At 38.3% G+C, this 25202-nt stretch overlaps 1 protein-coding gene across 5 annotated transcripts in view; it reads left to right on the forward strand.

Annotated features, from left to right (window-relative positions):
• MND1 (meiotic nuclear divisions 1) overlaps positions 1–25202 on the forward strand; it is a 72476-nt gene that overhangs the window by 10962 nt on the left and 36312 nt on the right. For all 5 annotated transcript variants that reach the window (XM_002815222.6, XM_054554597.2, XM_054554596.2 and 2 more), the window contains 2 exons: positions 243–300; positions 3034–3182. In XM_002815222.6, coding sequence (XP_002815268.2) covers positions 243–300; positions 3034–3182 — 207 coding nt within the window. The remainder of the gene's footprint in view (positions 1–242; positions 301–3033; positions 3183–25202) is intronic.

The following is a 25202-nucleotide window of genomic DNA, read 5'->3' on the forward strand; positions in this document are numbered from 1 at the left end:
AAAATACTAAGAGTGGAATTGGAATGTTCCTAACACAAAGAAATGATAAGTGTTTGAAGAGATGGATACCCTAATTACCACAATTTCATCATAACACATTGTATACCTGTATCAAAATATCACACATACCCTGTAAATGTATACAACTATTATGTACCCATAATAAAAATTTTTAAAAACGAAAATATACATAGTAGAAAATAAACACGTGCTTTTCATTTTCTTTAAAACCCTTTAAACAGAAAGATGTATTTCAATTAAAAGACTTGGAGAAGATTGCTCCCAAAGAGAAAGGCATTAGTAAGTACCAAAGTTATACTGGAATATTTTGGGAAATATACTGGGATGTTTTGGGAAATATCTTAATATTCATTAAGTCATCTTTTCTGCAACAGTCTTTCACTTTATGGAAAACCTAAATTTCTAGAGACAAAGAAATCATCACCATCCAAAGATAACCACTGTCATGTTGTCCTTTATTTTTCTGTATACTACATCCTGTATATTACATTTTGAATATATATCCCTGTCATTAAATATCCTTTTATAACATAAATGATTGTATAGTATCCCTTTGCAATAAAAAAATACTTTTAAAAATCTAGTTGGTAAGCTGGGTGGTAGCACACACACCTGTAGTCCCAGCCACTCTGGAGGCTGAAGCGGGAGGATCACTTCAGCCCAGCTAGACAACATAGCAAAATCCTGTCTTTAAAATAAAAATCCAGTTATTAGACTGGTTTCCAATTCTTTTGCTATCAAAAACAATGTGTTGACAGGCATCCTTCTACATATCTATTATTTTTTGTTTGGCTGTATTTATAAGGTGGAATTTCCCCATAAAAGATATGTATAAATCGGGCTGGGCGCAGTGGCTCACGCCTGTAATCCCAGCGCTTTGGGAGGCCGAGACAGGTGGATCATGAGGTCAGGAGATCAAGACCATCCTGCCTACTGAAACCCCGTCTCTACTAAAAATACAAAAAAAACTTAGCCGGGCGTGGTGGCGGGTGTCTATAGTCCCAGCTACTCAGGAGGCTGAGGCAGGAGAATGGCATGAACCCGGGAGGCAGAGCTTGCAGTGAGCCGAGATCGCGCCACTGCACTCCAGCCTGGGCGACAGAGCAAAACTCCGTCTCAAAAAAAAAAAAAAAAAGATATGTATAAATCTGAAGTTTTAGATACAGATTGCCACGTTTCTCCACCCATACTGAGAGTACCCATTCAAGTATCCTTGAATTCTTTATTGTATTTTTTAGTGTTTTTAATTTGGTAGTCAAGTCATGTCTAATTGCTTTATTTTCGATTTCTTCAGTTATTAATGGGGTTGAACATTTTTCTCATATATTGGCCATGCATATTTTATTTTATTTTATTTTATTTATTTATTTATGTGAGACAGAGTCTACTCTGTCACCCAGGCTGGAGCGCAGTGGTGCAGTCCTGGCACTCTGCAACCTCTGTCTCCCAGGTTCAAGTGATTCTCCTGCCTCAGCCTCATGAGTAGCTGGGATTACAAGCTCCTGCCACCATGCCCAGCTAATTTTTGTATTTTTAGTAGAGATGGGGATTTGCCATGTTGGCCAGGCTGGTGTCAAACCCCTGACCTCAAGTGATCTACCTGCCTTAGCCTCCCAAAGTGCTGGGATTACAGGCATGAGCCACCATGCATATTTTATAGATGCACATTGATGTATTTTTTCGGTGTCTTTTGTTGTGTTGTTTCAAAATGAAAAAACCTCTTTTATTATGAATATACATACAAGTGAAACTAGACAACCACTGAGAGTCCCTCACACTTTTATGTACACCACACAATTATTCTCTTTACAGTCATCAGTGAACAATTGGTTCTGCTACTTCTTAAAGATACGCAAATTTCTGAAGTTTAAATACACAGTTGACCCTTGAACAACACCTATGTTGTTCAAGATTGGGATACCAATCCCCCACGCAATTGAAAATCTGCATGTAACTTTTGACTCCCCCAAAACTTAACTACTGATAGCCTGCTGTTGACGGGAAGCCATACCATGTATTTACTATTCATTAAGTGGCAGTGGATCATCATAAAGTTCTTCATCCTTGTCATCTTACATTGAGTAGGCTAAGGAGGAGGAGGAAGTGGTGTTGCTGTCTCAGGTGGCAGAAAATCCATGTATATAACTGCACCCATGCAGTTCAAACCTGTACCGTTGAAGGGTCAACTATACAATATTAATTACACCAGTGTCCTAATGTCCCCAGACAAATTGTGGGTGATGGAATCTCAACTATATCTTGAAGGATCAAAAACAAAAAACAAAATTCAATCCAGTCTACAAGATGGAAAAATTTATTGTATTAACTAAATTCCTTTTCTTCTTACCTATTTTCCCTCCCAGTTATTGACAATTTTTTTCTGCAGTATAAGATGATAGCCAAATTACCCAACATCTTTTTTAAAAAAGAAACATTATTTAGAAAAGGAAAAGATACCATATAGCAACAGACTATAAGTGTTAACACTATTAAAATTATTTACTAAGCACTGATGCTAGTATCTTCTATTACTACATAATCTATTGGGAGAGAAAAACTTGCATTTCTATAGTTTTATTTTACTTTTTCAAAGGCTTCTCACAAGTAACATTTTATTGACATTACCGCTATGCACCAAAGTAGGTATGGAAATGATCATATCTAATAGATTTTTTAAATTAGGCATAAAGAACAATTTGCCCTAGAGTCATCCAGTGTTACTGCTAAGAGTTAGGATTAGAACTCAGGTCCTATTCTTAATCCTGTATATTACCTGTTTTCCCCTAAGCTCCTGTATAACAAGTCATGCTTTGCTTAAGGATGGGGATACATTCTAAGAAATGTTTCCTTGGGCAATTTCATTGTTGTGCATGTTGTTATTTTTAAGAGCTTATTATTAACTTTTTAACTCTTTATTTGTCATATGTTTTGCAAGTGTTTCCCCAGTTATTTGTCCTTTAATTTTATTTATGGTGTTTTTTTAACATAGAGTCTTTAAAAATTGTCTCTTAGCTGCTATGTCAGTAAAAGAAGTCCTTCAAAGCTTAGTTGATGATGGTATGGTTGACTGTGAGAGGATCGGAACTTCTAATTATTATTGGGCTTTTCCAAGTAAAGCTCTTCATGCAAGGAAACATAAGTTGGAGGTTCTGGAATCTCAGGTAAGCTGCCACAGTTAAAAAGAATAGATTTGCTTTATAACAGAGAGTTGTTTTACTTCATCCTCTTTTCGTTTAGCAGTTTCTTTTAAATTTTTGATATGCATTATTTGACTGAAAGTCTAAAGATAATTAACATCTCTTTCTCCTAAACATTATGAGGAACTTAGAACGTTTTAATTTTTGTCTTCCCATATGTCAAGATATTGTTTTTGTTGTTGCTGATTTTATTGTTTTTTAATTTTCTCTTTATCAATAGATGGTTTTTTGGGAGCAATTTTAGACTTACAGAAAAATATTGAGGGACAAGTACAGAGAGTTCCCAAACGTGCCCTTTCTCCCTCACCATGCACACAATTTTCCCTGTTATTGACATCCTATACTAGTGTAATATGTTTGTCACAACTGAGCCAATATTGATTTATTATTAACTAAATTCTGTAGCTTACATTGGAGTTCAGTCTTGGTGTTATACATTATGTGAGTTTTGACAAATGCATGATGACGTGTATCCACAATTATAGTATTGTGCAGAATAGTTTCACTGCCCTAAACATCTGCTGTTTCCTACTTGTTCATCCCTCCCTTCTCCCGAAACCCTAGCAACCACTGATCTTTTTACTGTCTCTATAGTTTTACCTTTTCCATATAGTTGGAATCATACAGTATGTAACCTTTTCAGATTGGCTTCCTTCCCTTAACAAAATGCATTTGAGGTTTCTCTATGTCTATTAATGGCTTGATGGCTGATTTCTTTTTATTGCTGAATAATATTTCGTTATATGAATATACCACAGTTTGTTTATCCATTGAGCTATTGAGGAACATCTGGGTCACATCCAAGTTTGGGCAGTTACAAATAAAGCTGCCATAAGCATTCGTGTGTAGGTTTTGTTTACACATAAATTTTCAACACATTTAGTACCAAGGAGCATGATTGATGGATTGTATGGTAAGTTTATGTTTACTTTCTAGGAAACTGCCAAAGTATCTGTTTTTGCATTCCCAACTACAGTGGGTAAGAGTTACTGTTGGTTCACATCACTGCCAGGATTTGGTGTTGTCAGTGTTTTGTATTTTAGCCATGCTAATAGATGTGTAGTGGTTATCTCATTGTTGTTTTAAATTGCCATTCTCTAGTGACATATGATTTGGAACATCTTTTTTGTGTGTGTGTGAGACGGAGTTTCACTTTTTTTTGCCCAGGCTGGAGTGCAATGGCGCGATCTCAGCTCACTGTAACTTCTGCCTCCCTGGTTCAAGTGATTCTCCTGCCTCAGCCTTCCAAGTAGCTGGGATTACAGGTGCACGCCACCACACCCAACTAATTTTGTATTTTTAGTAGAGACGGGGTTTCACCATGGTGGCCAAGCTGGTCTTGAACTCCTGACCTCAGGTGATCCACCTACCTTGGCCTCCCAAAGTGCTGGGATTACAGGCGTGAGCCACCACGCCCAGCCCTGGAACATCTTTTTTTATGCTTGTCATCTGTGTAAAAGGAGGTGTTTAGATCTTTTGCCCATTTTTTAATTGGGTTTTTGTTTTCTTATTATTGAGTTTTAAGAGTTCTTTGTATATTTTGGACACCAGTTCTTTATCAAATATGTGTTTTTCAAAGATTTCCTCTGAGTCTGTGGCTTGTCTTTTCATTATCTTAACAGCGTCTTTCACAGAGCAGTTTTCAATTTTAATGAAGTCCAGCTGGTCAATTTTTTTCTTTCCTGAGACATTCTTTTGGTGTTGTAACTAAATAGTTGTGGCCAAACCCAGGGGCATGTAGATTTTCTCCTATGTTACCTTCTAGGAGTTTTGTAGTTTTGCATTTTACACTTAGATTTATTATCCATTTTGAGTTAATTTTTGGGAAAAGTGTAAAGTGTGTGTCTAAATTCAACTTTTTGTACATACATGTCCAAAGTAACTGTATTTTAGTATAATTTACCTCTTTTCTGTATGTGTGTGTGTGTATATATATATATACATAAAAATACACACATATATACACAAAAATATATAAATATTTTTATATAAATAAATATTTTATATAAATATAAATATTTTTGCGTGTGTGTGAGACAGGGTCTTGCTTTATGTATATATGTATATACACATATATACACATATATACATATATACACACATATATATATAACTACTGAAGTACCCAAGGTCTTGTTTTGTCACTCAGGCTGGAGTGTAGTGTCATAAACATGGCTCACTGCAGCCTCGACCTCCCAGGCCCAAGCCATCCTCCTGCCTCAGCCTCCTGAGTAGCTGGGATTACAGGCGCACCACCATACTCTGCTAATTTTTGCGCTTTTTTGTAGAGACAGGGTTTTGCCGTGTTGCCCAGGCTGGTCTTGAACTCCTGAGCTCAAGTGATCCACCTACCTCAGCTTGCCAAAGTGCTGGTGGGTGAGCCACTGCGACCAGCCTGTAACCCTGTGCACTTTATGGATTTAAAAACACTTCAAGAAGGAATCCATACTGAAGGACATCCTTTAGTAATTTGTTCAGCCAGAGTTTAAGAGTGGTAAACTCTCAATCTTTGTTTGAAAATGTCTAATTTATCATTGCTTCCCGAATATAGAATTCTTAGTTATTTTTCCTCAGCATTTTGAAAATATTACTTCATTGTCTTGTGGCATATGTTGCTAATGAGATGTTTTGCTATCATTCTAATTGTCTTGTTTTCCTTAGTAATCTCTCTTCTGTTTGCTTTTAAGATTTCCTTCAGTCTTTGATGTTACGTTTTGATGTTTTATCATGAATCCGAGTTTGCACGTTTTTATTTCCTCTGCTTTAGGACCCTGGCTGCTGCTTCCATGTAGTAATTAAAGTCTCCTATTATAGAAAATTCTGACTGGGTGCAGTGGCTCACGCCCGTAATCCCAGCACTTTGGGAGGCCGAGGCGGGCAGATCGCGAGGTCAGGAGATCGAGACCATCCTGGCTAACATGGTGAAACCCTGTCTACTAAAAATACAAAAAAAGTAGCCGGGCGTGGTGGTGGGTGCCTGTAGTCCCAGCTACTCGGGAGGCTGAGGCAGGAGAATGGCATGAACCCAGGAGGCGGAGCTTGCAGTGATCCAAGATCGCGCCACTGCACTCCAGGTTGGGCAACAGAGCAAGACTCCATCTCAAAAAAAAAAAAAAAAAAAAATTCTAAGGTGGTATTACTTAAGCTGTTTCCTGTTCCCTAATAGCTCTTTTCTTTCCTTTTGGGATTCCTATTTGTATCCTCATTCTATCGTCTGTGTTGTTTAAGAACTGTTTATTTTTCCATGTCTTTCCATGTCTGTGATTCATTGCAGTTAATTTTCTCAGCTCTCTTTCACTTACAGTTCTTTCCATAACTATTTCTAATCTGCTGCTTAGCTGTTCATTAAGTCTTTTTATTTTAATAATTAGATTTTATCTCTAGAAATTCTATTTGGTCCTTTTTCAGTTCTGCCTATCCTGTTTTTCCTGCACTGTTCTATTTCATTATGGCTTCTATTGCTTTCATCTCTTTTATAACTTTAAACATACTGATATGGCTTGGATCTGTGTCCACTCCCAAACCTCGTGTCAAATTGTAATCCCCAGTGTTGGAGGTGGGGCCTGATGGCAAGTGATTGGATCTTGGGGACGGTTTCTCATGAATGGTTTAGCACCATCCCCTCAGTGCTGTTCTTGTGATAGTGAGTGAGTTCTCATGAGATCTGGCTGTTTAAGTGTGTAGCACCTCCCCCGCTTTCAGTCCTGCTCCTGCCATGTAAAATGCCTGCTCCCCCTGAGTAAAGGATCCCTGAGGCCTCCCCAGAAGCAGAAGCTGCCATGCTTCCAAGTAGAGCCTGCAGAACCATGAACCAATTAAACCTCTTTTCTTTATAAATTACCCAGTCTCAGGTATTTATAGCCATGTGAGAACAGCCTAATACACATACTTAACTTATATTTTCAGATTACTTAAATATGTCACATTTGGGGAGGGCTATTAATTTGATCTGTGTGTCTGCTGGCTACTACCATTTGTAGTATTTTTTTAACCTGTATGTTTTTTAGTTTTTATTTATGAGCTCACATTCAACTGGTGATGTTTAGTCTGTGGGAGCCACAGGTGCTCTGTGAAATAGTGGTTTAGGCTTGTTTTTTTTTAGAGTCTCTGGGTACTTTAGTAGTTATGGACCAATTTTTATGTTAATTTCTTGGCTTACACTTCCACCGCCTCATGTTTTATACAGGATGAGTACTGCGTAAAATTTAGTATGCATGTCTATACATGGCATGGATTGAGAGATTTGTTTTCCTATAGGTGACTTTCCTCCACCCCCACATGAAGTGCAAGATGGAGGTAAGCTCCTTGTTATTTTCCATGGAGTTTGCTGGTACTTTGAGCTATATCTGGAGCTCAGTTCTAGCTCTCCTTGTCTCATGACCCTTCACACCTGCTTTCCTGGTGTGCATGTTAGACTCCTAGCCCCTGGTTACTTTTCTATTGTTGCTCTTTGTTTTTTCATTTCTGTCACCTGGGGATAGTTCTTTTTTTTTTTTTGAGATGGAGTTTCGCTCTTGTCACCCAGGCTGGAGTGCAGAGGCACAAGCTCAGCTCACTGCAACCTTTGCCTCCTGGGTTCAAGCAATTCTCCTGCCTCAGCCTCCCGAGTAGCTGGGATTACAGGCGCCCGCCACCACACCTGGCTAATTTTTGTATTTTTAGTAGAGACAGGGTTTTGCCGCTTTAGCCAGGCTGGTCTCGATCTCCTGACCTCAGGTGATCTAACCCGCCTCGGCCTTCCAAAGTGCTAGGATTACAGGCATGAGCCATTGTGCCCGGCCTTATTTTATTTTTTTATTCATCATTCAAAAAATGGTTTTGCATGTTTTTTGAGTAACAGAAGATGTGCTGGATTTTGGAAATACATGCCCTCAGAGCTTTCAATCAGTTGTAGGAGGACAGTGGGAGAAAAGGAAGAGGCTAGAGAAGGATTGGTGAAGAGATAGGTAGAGGCCATGTCTTATAGGTTCCTCTGTGGCATGATCAGGAGTTCGGACCTACCTAAGAGGGATGGAAAGCCAATGGAAATTTTTACCAGAGAAGTTACATGATGATAAATGCCTTTCTGAGAACAGTATGAAGAGCAGGTTGAATGAAATGGAGCCTAGGATCAGAGAAATCAGCTATGAGGCTATTGTAATTGCATGATTAACAAATGAGGACCCACATTGAGGTATCTGCACACTCACTAGGATGGCTACTATCAAAAACAGAGAGGGCCAGGTGTGGTGGCTCATGCCTGTTATCCCAATACCTTGAGAGGTCGAAGTGGGAGGATCACTTGAGCCCAGGAGTTCACAGCCAGCCTGGGCAACACAGCAAGATTTATTTCAAAATAATAATAATAAATACTTTTTCAAAAGAGAATAATAAGTGTTAGCAAGGATGTGGAGAAATTGGAGCCCTTGTGCACTGTTGATGGGAATGTGAAATGGTGCAGCTGCTGTGGAAAACAGTATGGTGGCTCCTTAAAGAGTTATAAATAGAATTACCCTATGATTCAACAATTCTGTGGTGTGCATCTGTGGTCTCAGCTACTTGGGGGCCTGAGGTGGGAGGATCACTTGAGCCTAGGAATTCAAGACCAGCCTGGCAACATGGCAAGACTCCATCTCTACAAAAAAATTGTAAAAGTAGCTGGGGATAGTGGCAGGCTCCTGTGGTCCCGGCTATTCGAGAGGCTGAGGTGGGAGGATCGCATGAGTCAAAGAGTTTGAGGTTGCAGTGAGCTGTATTTGTGCCACTGCACTGCAGGTTAGGCCACAGAGTGAGACCCTGTTTAAGAAAAAAAAAAATTCCATTTTTGGTACATATCTAAGACTTGAAAGCAGGGTCTTGAAGAGCTATTTGTACACCCACATTCATAGCAGCATTACAGTCGCTGAAAGGTAGAAGCGACCCAAATGACTTTCGATGAATGAATAAACAAAATGTGAAAGTGGAATATTATTCAGCCTTAAAAAGGAATGAAATTCCTTTTATTTATTTATTTAGAGATAGAGTCTCACCCTGTTGCCCAGGCTGAAGTGCAGTGGCACAGTCATAGCTCACTGCAGCCTCAAACTCCTGGGCGTAAGCGATTCTCCAGCCTTAGCCTCCTGAGTAGCTAGGATTGCAGGCTCATCCCACCACAAGGAATGAAATTCTGACGAATGCTACAACATGCATGAACCTTGAGGGCAATATGCTAAGTGAAAAGCTAGTCATAAAAAGACAAATACTCTATGATTCCACATATGTGAGGTATCTAGAGTAGTCAAACTTACAGAAATAAAAAATAGAATGAGGGCTGACATTGCTGACCTTAGAAGATAGTTCCACTGGCACTCCTGTCCCTGACTGAAGAACCAGATGTTGTTGCCACCAAAAAAAAAAAAAAAAAACTATCCAAGCTACCAGTGACAATTCTGGAAGGTATGTGTCATTGGCTAAGCCTGGGTCACGTGTCCACACTCTAGTTGCCAGGAGAGCTGGGGAAGTAAATAATTGGGGTTTCTAGATTCTGTAGTAGGAGTTAGCTGCTTCCTGTTGGCACAAACAGTTCCCCAAAACAGAAACAGGGTTCAGATGCTGAGCAGCACCCTTGCTCCCATGATAGATACTCACAAAATAAGAGAAAAAACTCTAGAAAGGAACACGGGACATGGAGTCAAAATAACAACAAATTTATTGAATACCACTATCTATTGTGTGTTAGATACTGTTCTAGGCATTTGGGATCCATTAGTTAACAAAGGTTGAAAGCAGGGAGATCAGATAGATTATTGGAATAATCCAACTGTAAAGTTACAGTGGTTTTTTATTTATATTTTTTATTTAAGAAAAAGAAAAGAGAAGGCCTCAGAAAAGAGATGATCTTTTTTTTTTTTTCTTTTTAAGAGATGGGGTCTTGCTCTGTCACCCAGGCTGGAGTGCAGGGGCACAATCATAGCTCACTGCAGCCTTCAACTCCTGGGCTCAAGCAGTCCTCCCACCTCAGCCTCCCAAAGTTCTGGGATTACTGGTATGAGCCACTGTGCCTGGCCACGGTAATGATGGTTTAAACAAAAGCAGTGGCAGTGGATTTGTGAAAAAATTGTTGGATTCTGGATATAGTTTGAAATTAGAGCCAATAGGATTTCCTTATGGAATGGATGTAGAGTGTGAGGTCAAGAAAGGAACTGTATTAGTTTTTTATGGCTGCCATAGTAAATTGGTGCAGACTCAGTGGCTGCAAACGCAAAAATTTATTCTCTTACAGCTCTGGAGGCCAGAAGTTAAAAATCAGTGTTACTAGGCCAAAATCAAAGTGTTGGCACAGCTGTTGCTCCTCCAGAGGCTCTCTGGGATAATCTTCCTTGCCTCTTTCAATTTCTGTGGGCTGCCAGCATTCTTTGACTTGTTGCTGCATCACTCTAATCTCTGCCTCTTGGTCACATTGCTTTCTGCTCTGCTGTTATGTGTCAAATTTCCCTTTAATAAGGATACATGTGATTGCATTTAGGATCTGTCATAGTAATCCTTGAGATGAGTAATCTCATCTCAAGATCTTTAATCATGTCTGCAAAGTCTTTGCCACATAAGGTGACATTCACAGGTTCCAAGGATTGGGACCTCCTATCTTTGGGGGACATTATTTAACCTACCACAGCAGTTGTGGATGAATTTTTTAAAAATTCAACTAAGATAGGGAAGACTGCAGGAGGAGCAGTTTCCTGAAGGAAAATCTGAAATTCAGCTTTGACCGTGTTAAGTTTGAAGTGACTGTTAGACAAAGATAGTGGAAATATCAAGTAGACAATTAAATATATGAATCTGTAGTTCAGAGACAAGTCTTTATAATTTAACCAACTGCTTCACTAATCTCACTGCAGATGGGGGAGTCCTCACTGAACCCTGACTCTCAAGTTGTTCCACATTTTCTTTGAAGTTATATATTTAGAGTGTTATTGGTTACAAGTACTAGGACATTACTCACACTAGTGGGTTTGTTTTAAGGAACTAGAAATAGGAATGGGAAAACATGTAAGAATAATAACTGGTATTTATTGAGCACTTGTGCCTGGCAGTGAACCATGGTCCTAAATATATTATCTCATTTAATCCCCACAGTATTATGAGGTTAGTATTATATTTGTTTTATAGATGAAGAAACTGAGGCACAGAGAGATTAAGAGCTTGTCCAAGGTCTCACAGTAAGTGTGGAATTGGGATTCTGTTTCAGGTATTTTGACTCCAGGGTCCTCATTCTTAATCACCACTTCTCAAAACAGGTAGCCTGTCTTTCCATTCTCCCCTCCTTACTCTCCCCGCCTCTCCCCTTGGCTGCTAGAGTTGGACGGAATGGAAGTCTCAGAAGAGCTGTGGCTGGGCAGATATTCTAAAAGTGCTCACTTTATCTCTCTTTTTTTTCAACAACCTTGCTGAGCTATAGTTTATATGCTGTATAATTCACCCATTTAAAGTGTATGATGTAATAGTTTTTAATATGTTCATTGATAGATGTACAGTCATCACTACAGTCAATTTTAGAACATTTTCATTACCTCAAACAGAAACGCTCTACTCTTTAGCTATTATTCTGAATCTTCTCAGCCCACTCCTCCCACACAGATCTAGGCAACCACTAATCTACTTTCTGTCACTGTAGATTTCCCTGTTCTGGACATTCTGTATGAATGGAATCATATAATATGTAGTCTTTCATGACTGACTTCTTTCCCTTGTCATAGTATTTTCAAAGTTCATCTATGTTGTAGTATGTTTCAGTACTTCATTACTTTTTATGGCCAAATAATACTCTGTTGTACACACATACCACATCTAATTTATCCATTCATAAATACACCACATCTCATGTATCCATGCATCTGTTGATGGGCATGTGAGTTTTTTCCACTTTTTGACTATTCTGAATAATGCTGCTCTAAACTTTGATGTACAAGTTTTTGTATGGACATATGTTTTCATTTCTCTTGGGTGTATACCTAGGAGTAGAACATCTAGGTCATATGGTAACTCTGTGTTTAATTATGTGAAGAACTGCCAGACTGTTTGCCAGAGCAACTGCGCCATTTTATAGTTCTGATGACAGTGTGTTAGGGCACTCATTTCTCCACATCCTCCCAAAACCTATCTGAATTTTTGATTCTAGCCATCCTAGTGGGTGTGAAGTGGTATCTCATTGTGGTTTTGGCTTCCATTTCTCTGATGACTGGTGATGTTGAGCATCTTTTCATGTGCTTCTTTGCCATTTGTATATCTTCCTTGAATAAATGTTTATTAATATTCTTTGCCCATATCTCTTCTCTTAAACGTGATGCTGTATTTTTCTTTCCTGCCAGGAAATAACGTGCATATTCATCACTCAGCAAATTTTTAAAATCTTAGTTATGAATTTAGAAACTTTATACAGGGTAATTTACTTATGGGCCTTACTGAACTTCCCTGTCTTCATGTTTTTTTGTTCTTGCTTTTATCCTTTTTGAGAATTCCCTTTTCTCTCCTCTCTATTTAGCCAAATTCTAAACATCTCTCCTCTCAGAAACCTCCTCAAGCTCTCATTGCTTAAAATATTCTTACCCTTCTCTAACCTCCTGTAATATTTTTTATCACAAGTAAAATATATTGCTTTGGCATGTACTGCTGGTTGCCTAGCTAGTAAACATTGTCCTCCTCTTCTTTACTAACAAAACACTTTGTTAAGGGATAGTGTGTCTTACTAAAAAATACTCATCTTTCCAGACTCCCTGGCAACTAACGGTGGCAATGGGAAGCAGGTCTGATAAATGAGATGTAAGTAGAAGACTAGCTTTGACTTTCCTGGGAAAGTTTTCACTTTCCTGAAAAAGGCAAAGCTTCTTTCTCCTCTTTTCTGTGATACTGCGTTACCGAGATAAAAAGCATAAGGATGACAGTTCTGTTCATTCATGTCCCTATCACATTCTCAAAGAATGACAGAGCCTGGAAAAAAGATCTTGGGTCTCTGGTGGCATCATGAGATACTGTACTAGCCTTATTTAATCCAGTTTTAGTTAAATATTGTTATTTGTGGCCGAATGTGTATTCTAAAAGAATACTACTATTTTGTAGCCTTTAAAAAAAAAGTGTGATTTAGATTTTGTGTTAGTTATCCATTGCTGTGTAACAAAAATATGTACTCCAAAACAGGGTGACTTTAAGAAATACCGAAACTGGGTGACTTTAAGAAATAGACATTACTATCTCACAGTTCTTCGGACTCATGAATCCCAGCATGGCTTAGTTGGGTACGTCTGGCTCAAGGCCTTATGTGAGGTATAGTCAAACTGTTGGCCAGGGCCATATTCTCATCTGAAGGTTCATCTGGGAGAGGATCTGCTTCCAAATCCAATCATGTGGTTATTGGATTTAGTTCCTTGCAGGGTCTTGGGCTGCAGATCTCAGTTCCATGATGGCTTTTGGCCCGAGGCCTCCCTCAGCTCCTTACCACATGGTTTTCTCCATAGTACAGCTCACAGTATGGCAGCTGGCTTCCCTCAAAGCAAGCTCATGTGTGAGAGTCCAAGACAGAAGCAGTAGTTTTTTTGTATCTTAATCTAGGAAACAACATCCCATCACCTCAGCCACATTTTATTCCCTAGAAACAAGTCATTAAATTTAGTCTACACTCAAGAGAGGAGATTACACATGAGCATAAATACAGGCATACTTCAGATATTGCAGATTCAGTTCCATACCACCACAATAAAGGGAATAATGCAATAAAGTGAGGACAGAAACTTTTTGGTTTCTTAGTGCACCTAAAAGTTATATTTACACTATACTGTAATCTATTAAATGTGTGATAACACGTTTTTAAAAACTAATATACATTAATTAAAAAATACTTTATTGCTAAAATTGCTGATGAGCATCTGAGCCTTCTGTGAATTGTAATCTTTTTGCAGGTGGAAGGTATTGCCTTGATCTTGATGGCTGCTGACTGATCAGGGTGAAGGTTGCTGAAGGGTAGATGGCTATAGTCGTTTTTTAAAAATAAGACAACCGTGAAGTTTGCTCCATTGATTGATTTCACAAAAGATTTCTCTGTAGCATGTGATGCTTTTTGATAGCATTTTACCCACAACAGAACTTTGAAAATTGGAGTCAATCCTCTCAAACCCTGCCTCTACTTTATCAATTAAGTTTCAGGAATATTCTAAATCCTTTGTTGCCATTTCAACAATGTTCATAGCGTCTGCATGAGGAATAGATCCCATCTCAAGAAACCACTTTCTTTGCTCATCTATAAGAAGCAATTCCTAGGACCAGGCTCGGTGGCTCAGTCCTGTAATCCCAGCACTTCGGGAGGCTGAGGCAGGTGGATCACTTGAGGACAGGAGTTCAAGACCAGCCTAGCCAACATCGTGAAACCCTGTCTCTACTTAAAATACAAAGATTAGCCGGACATGGTGGCATATGCCTGGAATCTGAGCTACTCAGGAGGCTGAGACAGGATAATCACTTGAACCTAGGAGGTGGAGGTTGCAGTGAGCTGAGATCACACCACTGCGCTCTAGCCTGGGTAACAGAGCCGGACTCCATCTCAAAAAAAGAAGCAATTTTTCATCCATCTAAGTATTATCATAAGATTGCAGCAATTCAGTCACATCTTTATTCTCTGCTTCTTCTCATTCTTATTCTTGCCATTTCCACCACATCAAGTTACTTCTTCCACTGGAGTCTTGAACCCCTCAAAGTCATACACGGGGGCTGGAATCAACTTCTTCCAAATTACTATTAATGTTGATGTTTTGACCTCCTCCCCTTAATCACAAATGTTTTGTTTTGTTTTGTTTTGTTTTTCGAGATGGAGTCTCACTCTGTCATCCAGGCTGGAGTGCAGTGGCGCGATCCTAGCTCACTGCAACCTCTGCCTTCCGGGTTCAGGTGATTCTCTGGTCTCAGCCTCCTGAGTAGCTGGGATTATGGGCATGCACCATCACGCCTGGCTAACTTTTGTATTTTTAGTAGAGACAGGGTTTCACGATGTTGGCCAGGCTGGCCTTGAACTTTTGACTTAAGTGATCTGCCCACCTCAGCCTCCCAAAGTGCTGGGATTACAGGCGGGAGCCACCATGCCTGGCCACAGATACTCTTAATGGCATCTAGAATGGTGAATCCTTCCCAGAAGGTTTTCAGTTTACTTTGCTCACATCCATCAGAGGAGTCACTGTGGCAGTTATAGCCTTACTGAATGTTTTTCTTAAATAATAAAACTTGAAAGTTGAAATTACTCCTTGATCCACAGGCTGCAGAATGGATATTGTGTTATTAGGCATGAAAACGTTAATCTCCTTGTATATCTTCCTCAGAGTTCTTGGGGGACTAGGTACATTGTCATTGGGCAGTAATATATTGAAAGAAATCTTTTTTCTGAGCAGCAAGTCTCAACGGTTGGCTTGAAATACCCAGTAAACCATGCTGTAAATAGATATGCCGTCATCTGAGCTTTGTTATTCCACTTATAGGGCACAGGCAGAGTAGATTTAGAATAATTCTTAAGGGCCCTAGGGTTTTCATTGAGCATTGGCTTCAACTAAAGTCACCAGCTGCATTAGCCTCTTATAAGAGTGTCACCCTGGCCTTTGAAACTTTAAAGCCAGGCATGGACTTCTCCTCTCTAGCTATAAAGTCCTAGATGACATCTTTTCCCAACAGAAGGCTGTTTTGTCTACCCTGAAAATTTTTTGTTTAGTGTAGCTTGGCTAGGTCTTCTGGATAACTTGCTTCACTTCATAGTACTTGCAGCCTCATCTTGCACTTACGTTATGGAGATGGCCTCTTTCCTTAAACCTTATGAGTCAACCTCTGCTAGCTTCCAACTTTTTCTGTGCAGCTTCCTCACTTCTCAGCCTACAGAGAATTGAAGGGAGTTGAGGTTTTGCTCTGGATTAGGCTTTGGCTTAAGGGAACGTTGTGGTTGGCTTGATCCTCTACCCAGACCACTAAAACCTTATCTCAGCAATAAGGCTGTTTTGCTTTCTCATCATTTGCGTGTTTACTAGATTAGCACTTTTAATTTCTTTCAAGAACTTTTCCTTTGCACTCACAACTTGGCTCTTTGGCACAAGAGGCCTAGCTTTCCGCCTGTTTTGGCTTTTGACTGTATCTTCCTAACTAAGCTTAATCATTTCTGGCTTTTGATTGAAAGTGAGAGATGTGTGACCTTTTTTCATTTGAATGCTTAGAGGCCACTGTAGGGTTATTAATTGGCCTAATTTCAATATTGTTGTGTCTCAAGGAATAGGGAAGGCCAAGGGAGGGTGAGAGATGGGGGAATGGTGAGTCACTGGAGCAGTCAGAATACACACAGCATATATTAAGTTCACTGTCTTATGTGGGCATGGTTTGTGACACCCCAAAACAATTACAATAGTAACATCAAGATCACAGATCACCATGACAGATATAATAATAATGAAAAAGTTTAAAATAATGCAAGAATTACACAGAGACCAGAAGTGAGCACATGCCATTGGAAAAATGACACCAATAGACTTGCTTGACTCAAGGTAGCCACAAACTTAATTTGTAGAAAACACACTATCTGAAGTGCAGTAAAGCAAAGCACAATAAAAATGAGGTATGCCTGCACAAAGAGGGATCGTTCAGGCCATCTTAGAGGATATCATAGGATTTTTTTTTTTTTTAATTTTTTACATGTATATATCTTCTTTGTTTTTTAAAAGCAGCTTTAATGAGAAATAAATGACATACAAAAACCTGCTCATATTTAAAGTGTATTCTTTTATAACCTTTGGCATATGTATGTGTCCACGAAACTATCACCACAATCAAGGTAACCGAACATACCAATCAACCCTAAAAGTTTTTTTAATTCCCCTTCGTAAAATCATTCTCTTCCTTCCCTACACTGCTCCCCTCCCCCTATCCCCAGGAAACTGTTGCTTTGCTTTCTGCCACTATTCATTAGTTTGTATTTCCTAGAATTTTATATAGATGGCATCATACCATAGTATGTACTTTCCCCCACCTCCAGCTTCTTTTACTCAGTAAAATTATTTTAAGATTTACCCATGTTGCTTTATGTATTCATTCATTTCTGTTGCTGAGTGGAATTTCAGTGTATGAATGTACAACAGTTTATTGATGAACATTTGGGTATTAAGCTCTTTTATTGAATGCATAGACATTAAGGATTATGTGCCCTTGAAGTATTTATCATTATAAAATGACTTATTTACTCCAGGTAATATTCTTTGTTCTGGTGTTATATAGGAACTCTTTCTTTTGAGTAACTCTTTCTATAGGAAATCTTTTTTTTTTTTTTTTTTAATAGTAGCATGGCATATCTTTTTCTGTTTACTTTTAATCTTTTTGTATTTTCATATTTAGAGTAAGCTTCTTACATATAGTTGGGACTTGCTTTTTTTGTATAATCTGACAATTTCTGCCTTTTAATTAGGGTGTCTAGACCGTTTACATTTAGTGTGATTACCTATGTAGTTATGTTAAATCTGCCATCTTATCTCAACTAGTCTCTAAGTTACTTGAGGACAAGAACTGTGTTTTATTTATTCAACAAATAATTATTGAGCCTCAAGTACTTACCTTCTTACTAGACAATCATTTCTTCCTAAAACTAGGCATAATGGGGGCTGATTCAGCATTTCTTGGTTGACTTCAGAGAAATTCTTTGCATTTGAGGGAAAAGGTCAAATATATGGTTTTTATTTCTTTACTTCTGGATTTCACATAATTTCTACTTAGAAAGTGGGGAAGCTTGCCAAATCTTAATAGAATTAAGCAAGGAATTCTTGTTAGTACAGTGAATCTAACTTTTAAAAAATTGAGCTTAATGTCAGTGTTTATTAATTCTGAATGAGAGAATTGGCATCCAGTGTATTTTGTGACATGGCCCTCTTTCTCCACTCTCACATACTGGAGATCAAAGCTTAATCTGACACACCTGCTCATAAGTCGAAGTCACATCAGAGGCTAACACATAGGTAGATCCTATACCTCCTGTTCTAAGCAGTCCAGAAATAAATGAAGAGCAAGGTTTTGATAAGTCATTTGTAAAAGGTTGATAGCCCTTGGCATTTGCTATAGATAACTATATTTTTTAACTCAAATAAAATGACCTCAATGCCATTTCGCAGACCAAAACCTACTTTAATCTTTCACTGGATATGGAGAAGTCATGAGAGTATCACACTGTGCCCCTCAGCCATCATTCTGAAGATCACTTATCATTTTAGAGAAGCAATATGGCTTCATGTAAAGAGAAGTAGTTAGAAAGCAGACATGGATGGAAATCACAGCTTCACTTCTTGACCAGCTGTACAATATTAGAAAAATATCTTAAGCCTTTATATCCTTGGTTTCCTAGTTTGTGAAAGAAAGCTTACACCTACTTCAAGGGGGTTGTAGTGAGGATTAAGTGGTATGTGTAAGATGCCTGGTACTTTAGGCACTCAGTATATGGTGGCCACAGATCAGCTAAATCAGTATTCACTCAGGAATATATACCGTAAGCTTATTCATTTAGTTAGAACAAATATTTGAGGGTCTGTTGTGTGTAAAACATTTTACCAGATACTGAAGGTAGTTCATAAAAGTAGAGGTCAGGGTCCAGACTTTATAAGAAGGAACTTGTAACCTGTGCTGAAGACGAGATATATACACTTGAAAGAGTAAAATGAGTGAAAAGTAATACATGCCAAACTGCCTGAATGAGCATTAGAGATGAAAAATGCTTCGAGAGATGGTGGAATTCACATAAAGATAGAAGCCACTCAGTTCATGTTGGATTGAACTAGGTTCCAAACTTGAGGTTATAGTAAAGATCAGCTTATTCTACATATTGCCAAATTATAATGTTAACTTCCCTTGAGTTTCTTGTTAATTACTTCCAGATGGGGGTTGGGGGAGACTCTTTAATTTTTTTTTTTCATCATTCTCTTCTGCCAGTGATTCTAATTATGTGCAGGAATGTTCTTGTCCCTTGAGAACAGACATTCTTATAATCTGAAAAATCAGGAAACATTTTTTTCTCTTGCCTTTAGGTTGTATGTGTTGATCATTATTAAATACAGTCTATAAGCCTCATGGTTATAATTAATGTTTCTCTTTAACATCTTCTAAGATAGCAAGCAAACCAGCAACTGCCCATTGGTTGTGTTAACTTTGGCGGTTATTTTCTGTGTGGCTGTTCTGTGCATGTGCTGTGCTAAGTTTTTTGGGCAATATAAAAATAATAGAATATGAGGTTCACATCCAGAGAATTTACACTTTAATTCGTAAGGCAAAATAAATTCCTGATATAGTTAATTAACTTATTGGAAAAAGTTATTTAACTGTGTAATGTTTAATGTATACTCAGTGCCAAATACTGTCTTTGCTATGGGTCCTAATTGTTATACAAATTTAAAGGATGGCAGGATTTTTATACATTTATATAGCTATGGGAGACTTCTTAGAAATGATTATTTTATGTAACTAACCTGCACATTGTGCACATGTACCCTAAAACTTAAAGTAATAATAATAAAATAAAAAAGAAATGATTATTTTGAGCTGAAAATTGGGTAGGTTTAGATGGATGGAGGAAATTCCCAAGGGAAAACAGAAGGAATATTTATTGAGCATTTAGGTACAGTTTTAAGAGCTTTTGCATGTTTTATATCCTTTGATTCTTACACTTGCATGAAGTAGGTATTGCTACTAACTCTATTTTATGTAAGAGAAAATGGAGGCACTAAGAGATTGAATAACTTGCCCAAGGTGACAGTATTAGTAAATGATGAAGCAAGATTCAAATCCAGGCATTCTTACTCCATAATCCTTGTTTGTAACCACAGATAAACAAAACTTTAAAGCAGATTACATTTAGTGGATAGTTGGTGACCAGCTTGGAAAGGATATGCAATTTTGTGTTATGTAGTAATGGGAAAATAAGGTTGGAAATCAAATGGAGGCCATAATATGGGGTGTTTTAGTGTTTGGTTGAATTTTGTTGTGTACATGTACACCAAGCAGAGGAAGCTGGAAGTTTTCCTGTCAGAATGTTTTTATATTCTTTTGCTTACCTCATTGCTTAAAACAATTAGATTATATGTAAGCTTAGAAAGTAGCTGTTATATTCTGATATTAAGCAAAAAATTTTCCTTCCCTGTATATGTGATTGAATTTTGCTGAAAATAATTTGAGGTGTAGTAATTTATTTCTGCAAAGCTGAAATAAATCTTTGTATTGGCTTGGAAAAATAATTGTTAAACTAACCTCTCTAGCTGTGACACAGATGCATTTCTTAAGACTTTAAACATAAATTAATAATTTTAATGGGCAAGAAAAGCTTTATGTGGAAGTGATGAAAGTGGTAGTGCATGTTCTAATCTGCTAGTTCTCCTGAAATATATGTAAATTTTTTTAGTGTTTGGATGATAGTGAAGCAGCTATTTTGGCTCGACAGATAATAATTATAAAGATTAATTATGTTGTAGAAACTTCCAAGTAAAATGACATTTCTCTGTATGCTGAAGAATATATAGAAATTATTGAAAGTCAAGAGATGACTTTTTCGTCTTGATAGCTATTTCTAGAATTTTAGCTGGAACTTGTTGATTTTCCCCTGTGTGGTAATGATTTAGTCACTGTGTATGTGAATGTGTGTTTGTGGGTGTGTGCGCACACACACTTGAAAGAGAGAAGGAGTGAGTGTGTTTGTGGTCTTTCTGAATATTTTTTGTAAGGAAAAGCAAGGTAAAAATGTGTAAGGATAGGTTCTTCCCATCATCTTCTGGTTCTCTTGTTTGCCCCTCCCAAATAACTTGGTCTTAAGAATGAAAGAACAATTCAACTTCAAGGGAATGACTTCCTCCATTTTACTTGGCTTGTGTTAGTGGACATAGCGTGGGGTCCTGTGATGTGCACACAGCCAGGAAAGAGGAATGTTGTAACTATTATGTCTAACCTGCTATTCCCCTAGAGTCACCTGGCAGTACAGGAGGTAACTGACCACTACTGACTTGAAATACACACTTTTTAGTCTTTTTCCAAAAAGAATAGAATTTCCAAAATTTATTTTTGTGTTTGTACCCCTGTCCGTCCCTTCCACACTTCCTGTTCTGACTTACGTATTCCTTTTCTCTGGTGCTGTGGTACCCCGAGCATAACTCTAATCTACTGGACTATGCTACAGTTGTTGGCCTACTCAACCCCATGTCTTAGTCAACTTGTATCAGTACCTAGCCCCGTTTTTGGCATGTGGTAGATTCAAATATTTGACAAGTGAATGAAAATTAAAGGAAATAAAGGGTATGAAATTATTCTTAACAAAAACCTTATACTAATTTGGAGAATTTTATTAATATGGCAGCAAGTCTATGTAGTGGTTTTTGACTGAGTTTTATTTAAAGTTAATGGGTCAGAATTATGAAAATCAAAATCTTTACTTTGTTTTTTTCCCCTGCTGACCTCTTCCTTCGTTCTTCATCCAAGTTCTGGTTTATACCCCACTTATTGCCACTGGAAGGTAGTTTGGGGACATATTTTTTAGGGATTGGCTTATGATAAGAATTACATTTTGAAATCCATACTAAGCTGAATTTTAGATATTGTGTATTGGTTTAGGGAAGACAGTAACAGATATTCTTAGGACAACTTAAGTATTTGTTTTGTTTTGTTTTGTTTTTTTACCAATTTTTAGAAGTGAGTATATAGAATTCTTTATAGCTAAAACTGAGTGCATCGAGAGTAGGTCCACTATTGGGCTGTGTAGACAACTTGAAATGTTTTTGAATAAAAATAGGCATCTCTACTGAAGTTTATTCAGTTCTGTAAATGTTTAGTGAATGCTTGCTATGGCAGGCATTGTGATTGATGAGAGGGACATAAGAACGAATTAGGTAGTTTCTGCTCTCTAGAACCTCTCACTGTAATGAAGAGATGGCCATGTCAACAAATCATTGCAATATGATGTGATATATGCAATGCTGAAAAATAATGATAGTACAAAAGAGGGTGAAAGTCAGTTCTGCTTCCGAAAAGGCTTTATAGTTAAGGAGATGTATAAGTTGGTGCTGGAAAGATCTGTGGGAGTCATAAGAGAATTGAAGGGTGAAGGGCACTATAGCGCAGTGATTTAAGGGAGTAGACTCTAAACCTAGACTCTCTAGATTCAAATTTAACTTCGGCCATTTACATGCTGTGCCTGGCTTTTTTCTTTTTCTTTGTCTATAATGGACTAATTATAGTTGTATGTGCCTTGTTCTTTTTACTTGGAAGTTTTTTAATCCCTTCCTCCTTAGCAGAGTATAATACTTTTTTGTGCTGTGACTGTCTTTTATATATATCTTTTCTCAAATGAAGTCCTTATGTGCCTTGTTTCTGTGGCAGACTTTCTTTGAAGGCAGGGTCTATATCTTAATCATTTTCTATCTCCCACGTGGAATGCAGTCTCTGAGACACACTGAAACATATAGAAACATGATAAATTTTGAGTGAATGCATAAATCAATATATCACAGCCTTGTTTCTGTCCCAGCTATTGTGTACTGGGTCCAGTAGTCTTACTCCCTGGCCCATACCTTTTCTTTGACTCCCAGTCTACACATACAGCAGAAAAGGTGGTTTCCATTAAATAGTTATTTTAGTAATCTTGATTTTTTTTCTAGAACTCAGCTTCAGAAATACATATTATATAGGAATAATTAAATGTGAATTTTCAACTCTTTTTTCTACTACCTTACCTGAATTATATTTTGCTGGGCCTGAGCTCAGCATTACCCAAAGTAATTCTGTGGAATGGATATATAAGTGTTACATAAAAGGGGGTTCTATAATCAAAGGAATTTGAGCAATCGTGGGTTGACAAAGATAAACTAGTTTGACTTTTCTAAAGCTTTAATATGCCAGCATGCATTGTGAATCTCATTCAACCCATTTTTATGAGGGATTGGTGATCCATGGAATACACTTTGGAGAAATGCTGCCTAAGTTTATGGGTTCGTTTTAGCAAATAAGACTATTTACTGTCCTAGACTACTTTTTCTCCCCAGAGCTGACGTATATTCTGTGTTCATACCTGGAATAGTCTCACCAGTTGGCAAATCATATCCCAACATGTGCAAAGTGCTGTTGATAACAACTGGTGTTTTTTGACTCCTTTGCTAATTAAATATACCTGTATGGAGTCTCTGAAAGAGCCCAATCCGTATTCCTTATCCTTAACAACTCTCTTCTTATAAGGGACTTCAGTAGAGTAGTCAGCTTTCTTAGTGTATGTATAAGTGTCTATAGATTAAACATCTGTTCTCTCCACCGATTTAGCATACTTTATATTTGTATCTCTAACATGACATTAGCAAGTGAGAACTTTTGAAACCACAAAAGCGGGCTGCGCGTGGTGGCTCACGTCTGTAATCCCAGCACTTTGGGAGGCCTGGGTGGGTGGATCACGAGGTCAGGAGATTGAGACCATCCTGGCTAACACGGTGAAACCCCGTCTCTACTAAAAGTACAAAAAAAACTAGCTGGGCATGGTGGCGAGCGCCTGTAGTCCTAGCTACTCGGAAGGCTGAGGCAGGAGAATGGCGTGAACCCAGGAGGCGGAGCTTGCAGTGAGCCGAGATCCTGCCACCGCACTCCAGCCTGGGCGACAGAGCGAGACTCTGTCTCAAAAAAAAAAAAAAAAAGAAGAAGAAGAAAAGGAAAAAAAAAAAAAAAAAACCACAAAAGCTACATATTCTATTTTAAAGTATTGATATTTCCATTTTTTAAGTAAGTCTGAACTGGACAGAGCCATTCTAAAAGGCCAGGAACAGTGGCTCACACCTGTAATCCAGTGCTCTGAGAGGCCAAGATGAGGATGGCTTAAGGCCAGGAGTTTGAGACCAGCTTGACGGTGATAGCAAGCCTCATCTCTGCAAAATAAATAAATAAGAAAAATTAGCCAGGTGTGGTGGCTCACGCCTGTAATCCCAACACTTTGGGAGGCTGAGATGGGTGGATCATGAGGTCAGGAATTTGAAACCAGTCTGACCAACGTGGTGAAACCCCGTCTCTACTGAAAATACAAAAATTAGCTGGGCATGGTGATGTGTGCCTGTAATCCCAGCTACTCAGGAGGCTGAGGCAGGAGAATCGCTTGAACCTGGGAAGCAGAGGTTGCAGTGAGCCAAGAGCACACCACTGTACTCCAGCCTGTGCAACAGAGCAAGACTCCATCTCAAAAAAAAAAAAGCCAGGTGTCATGGCACACACCTGTAGTCCCAGCTACTCAGGAGGCTGAGGCAGGAGGATGGCTTGGGCCCCAGAGATTGAGGCTACAGTGAGCTATGATTGTTCCACATATTTCAGTCTGGGCAACAAAGCACGACCCTATCCCCCCACACCAAAAAAAAGTTATTCACTGTAGATGAAAAGAATAAAGAAAATTAAATGGTCTGTTATTCTGTCATTCAAAACTAATTACTGTGGACATTTTTATATAATTTTTTTTCTCTTTTATATGCATGAATCAGGATATTTTTAGCCACAAATAACAGAAAAGTAGATCAAAGTTGGCTTAAATAATAGGAGTTGATTATCTTATGTAACAAATTTGGAGGTAGCATTTTTCAGGATTGGTTAATCCCACCACACGTTGATATCGGAGGTCTGGACTGGATTTTTTTTTTTTTTTTTTTTTTTTTTGGCATTTTTTGGATTTTCCTTTTTACATGCAAGTAGTTACTGCAGCTACTATGTCCTACCATGACAACGTCAAAGCAGAAAGAAAGATGAACTGTCTTCTTAGACATCTCTCTTTATCCAGGAGAAATATCCCAGAATGCCTCCTGTCCCAAGTAGGCTTTCTTTTATGTCTTATTGGCCAGATCTGAATTACTTGCTCACACTGAAAGGATCTAAGTGAAAAAAATTCATGCTCTGGGAAGGGACCATCCTCTGAGCACATTACCACCTCAGTCTGAACAGAAATTGTAGTTCTGTTAACAAAGAAGGGCTGGCTTTGGAGAG

This window comes from Pongo abelii, chromosome 3 (genome assembly GCF_028885655.2).
Source record: "Pongo abelii isolate AG06213 chromosome 3, NHGRI_mPonAbe1-v2.0_pri, whole genome shotgun sequence".
Classification (NCBI taxonomy): Eukaryota; Metazoa; Chordata; class Mammalia; order Primates; family Hominidae; genus Pongo; species Pongo abelii.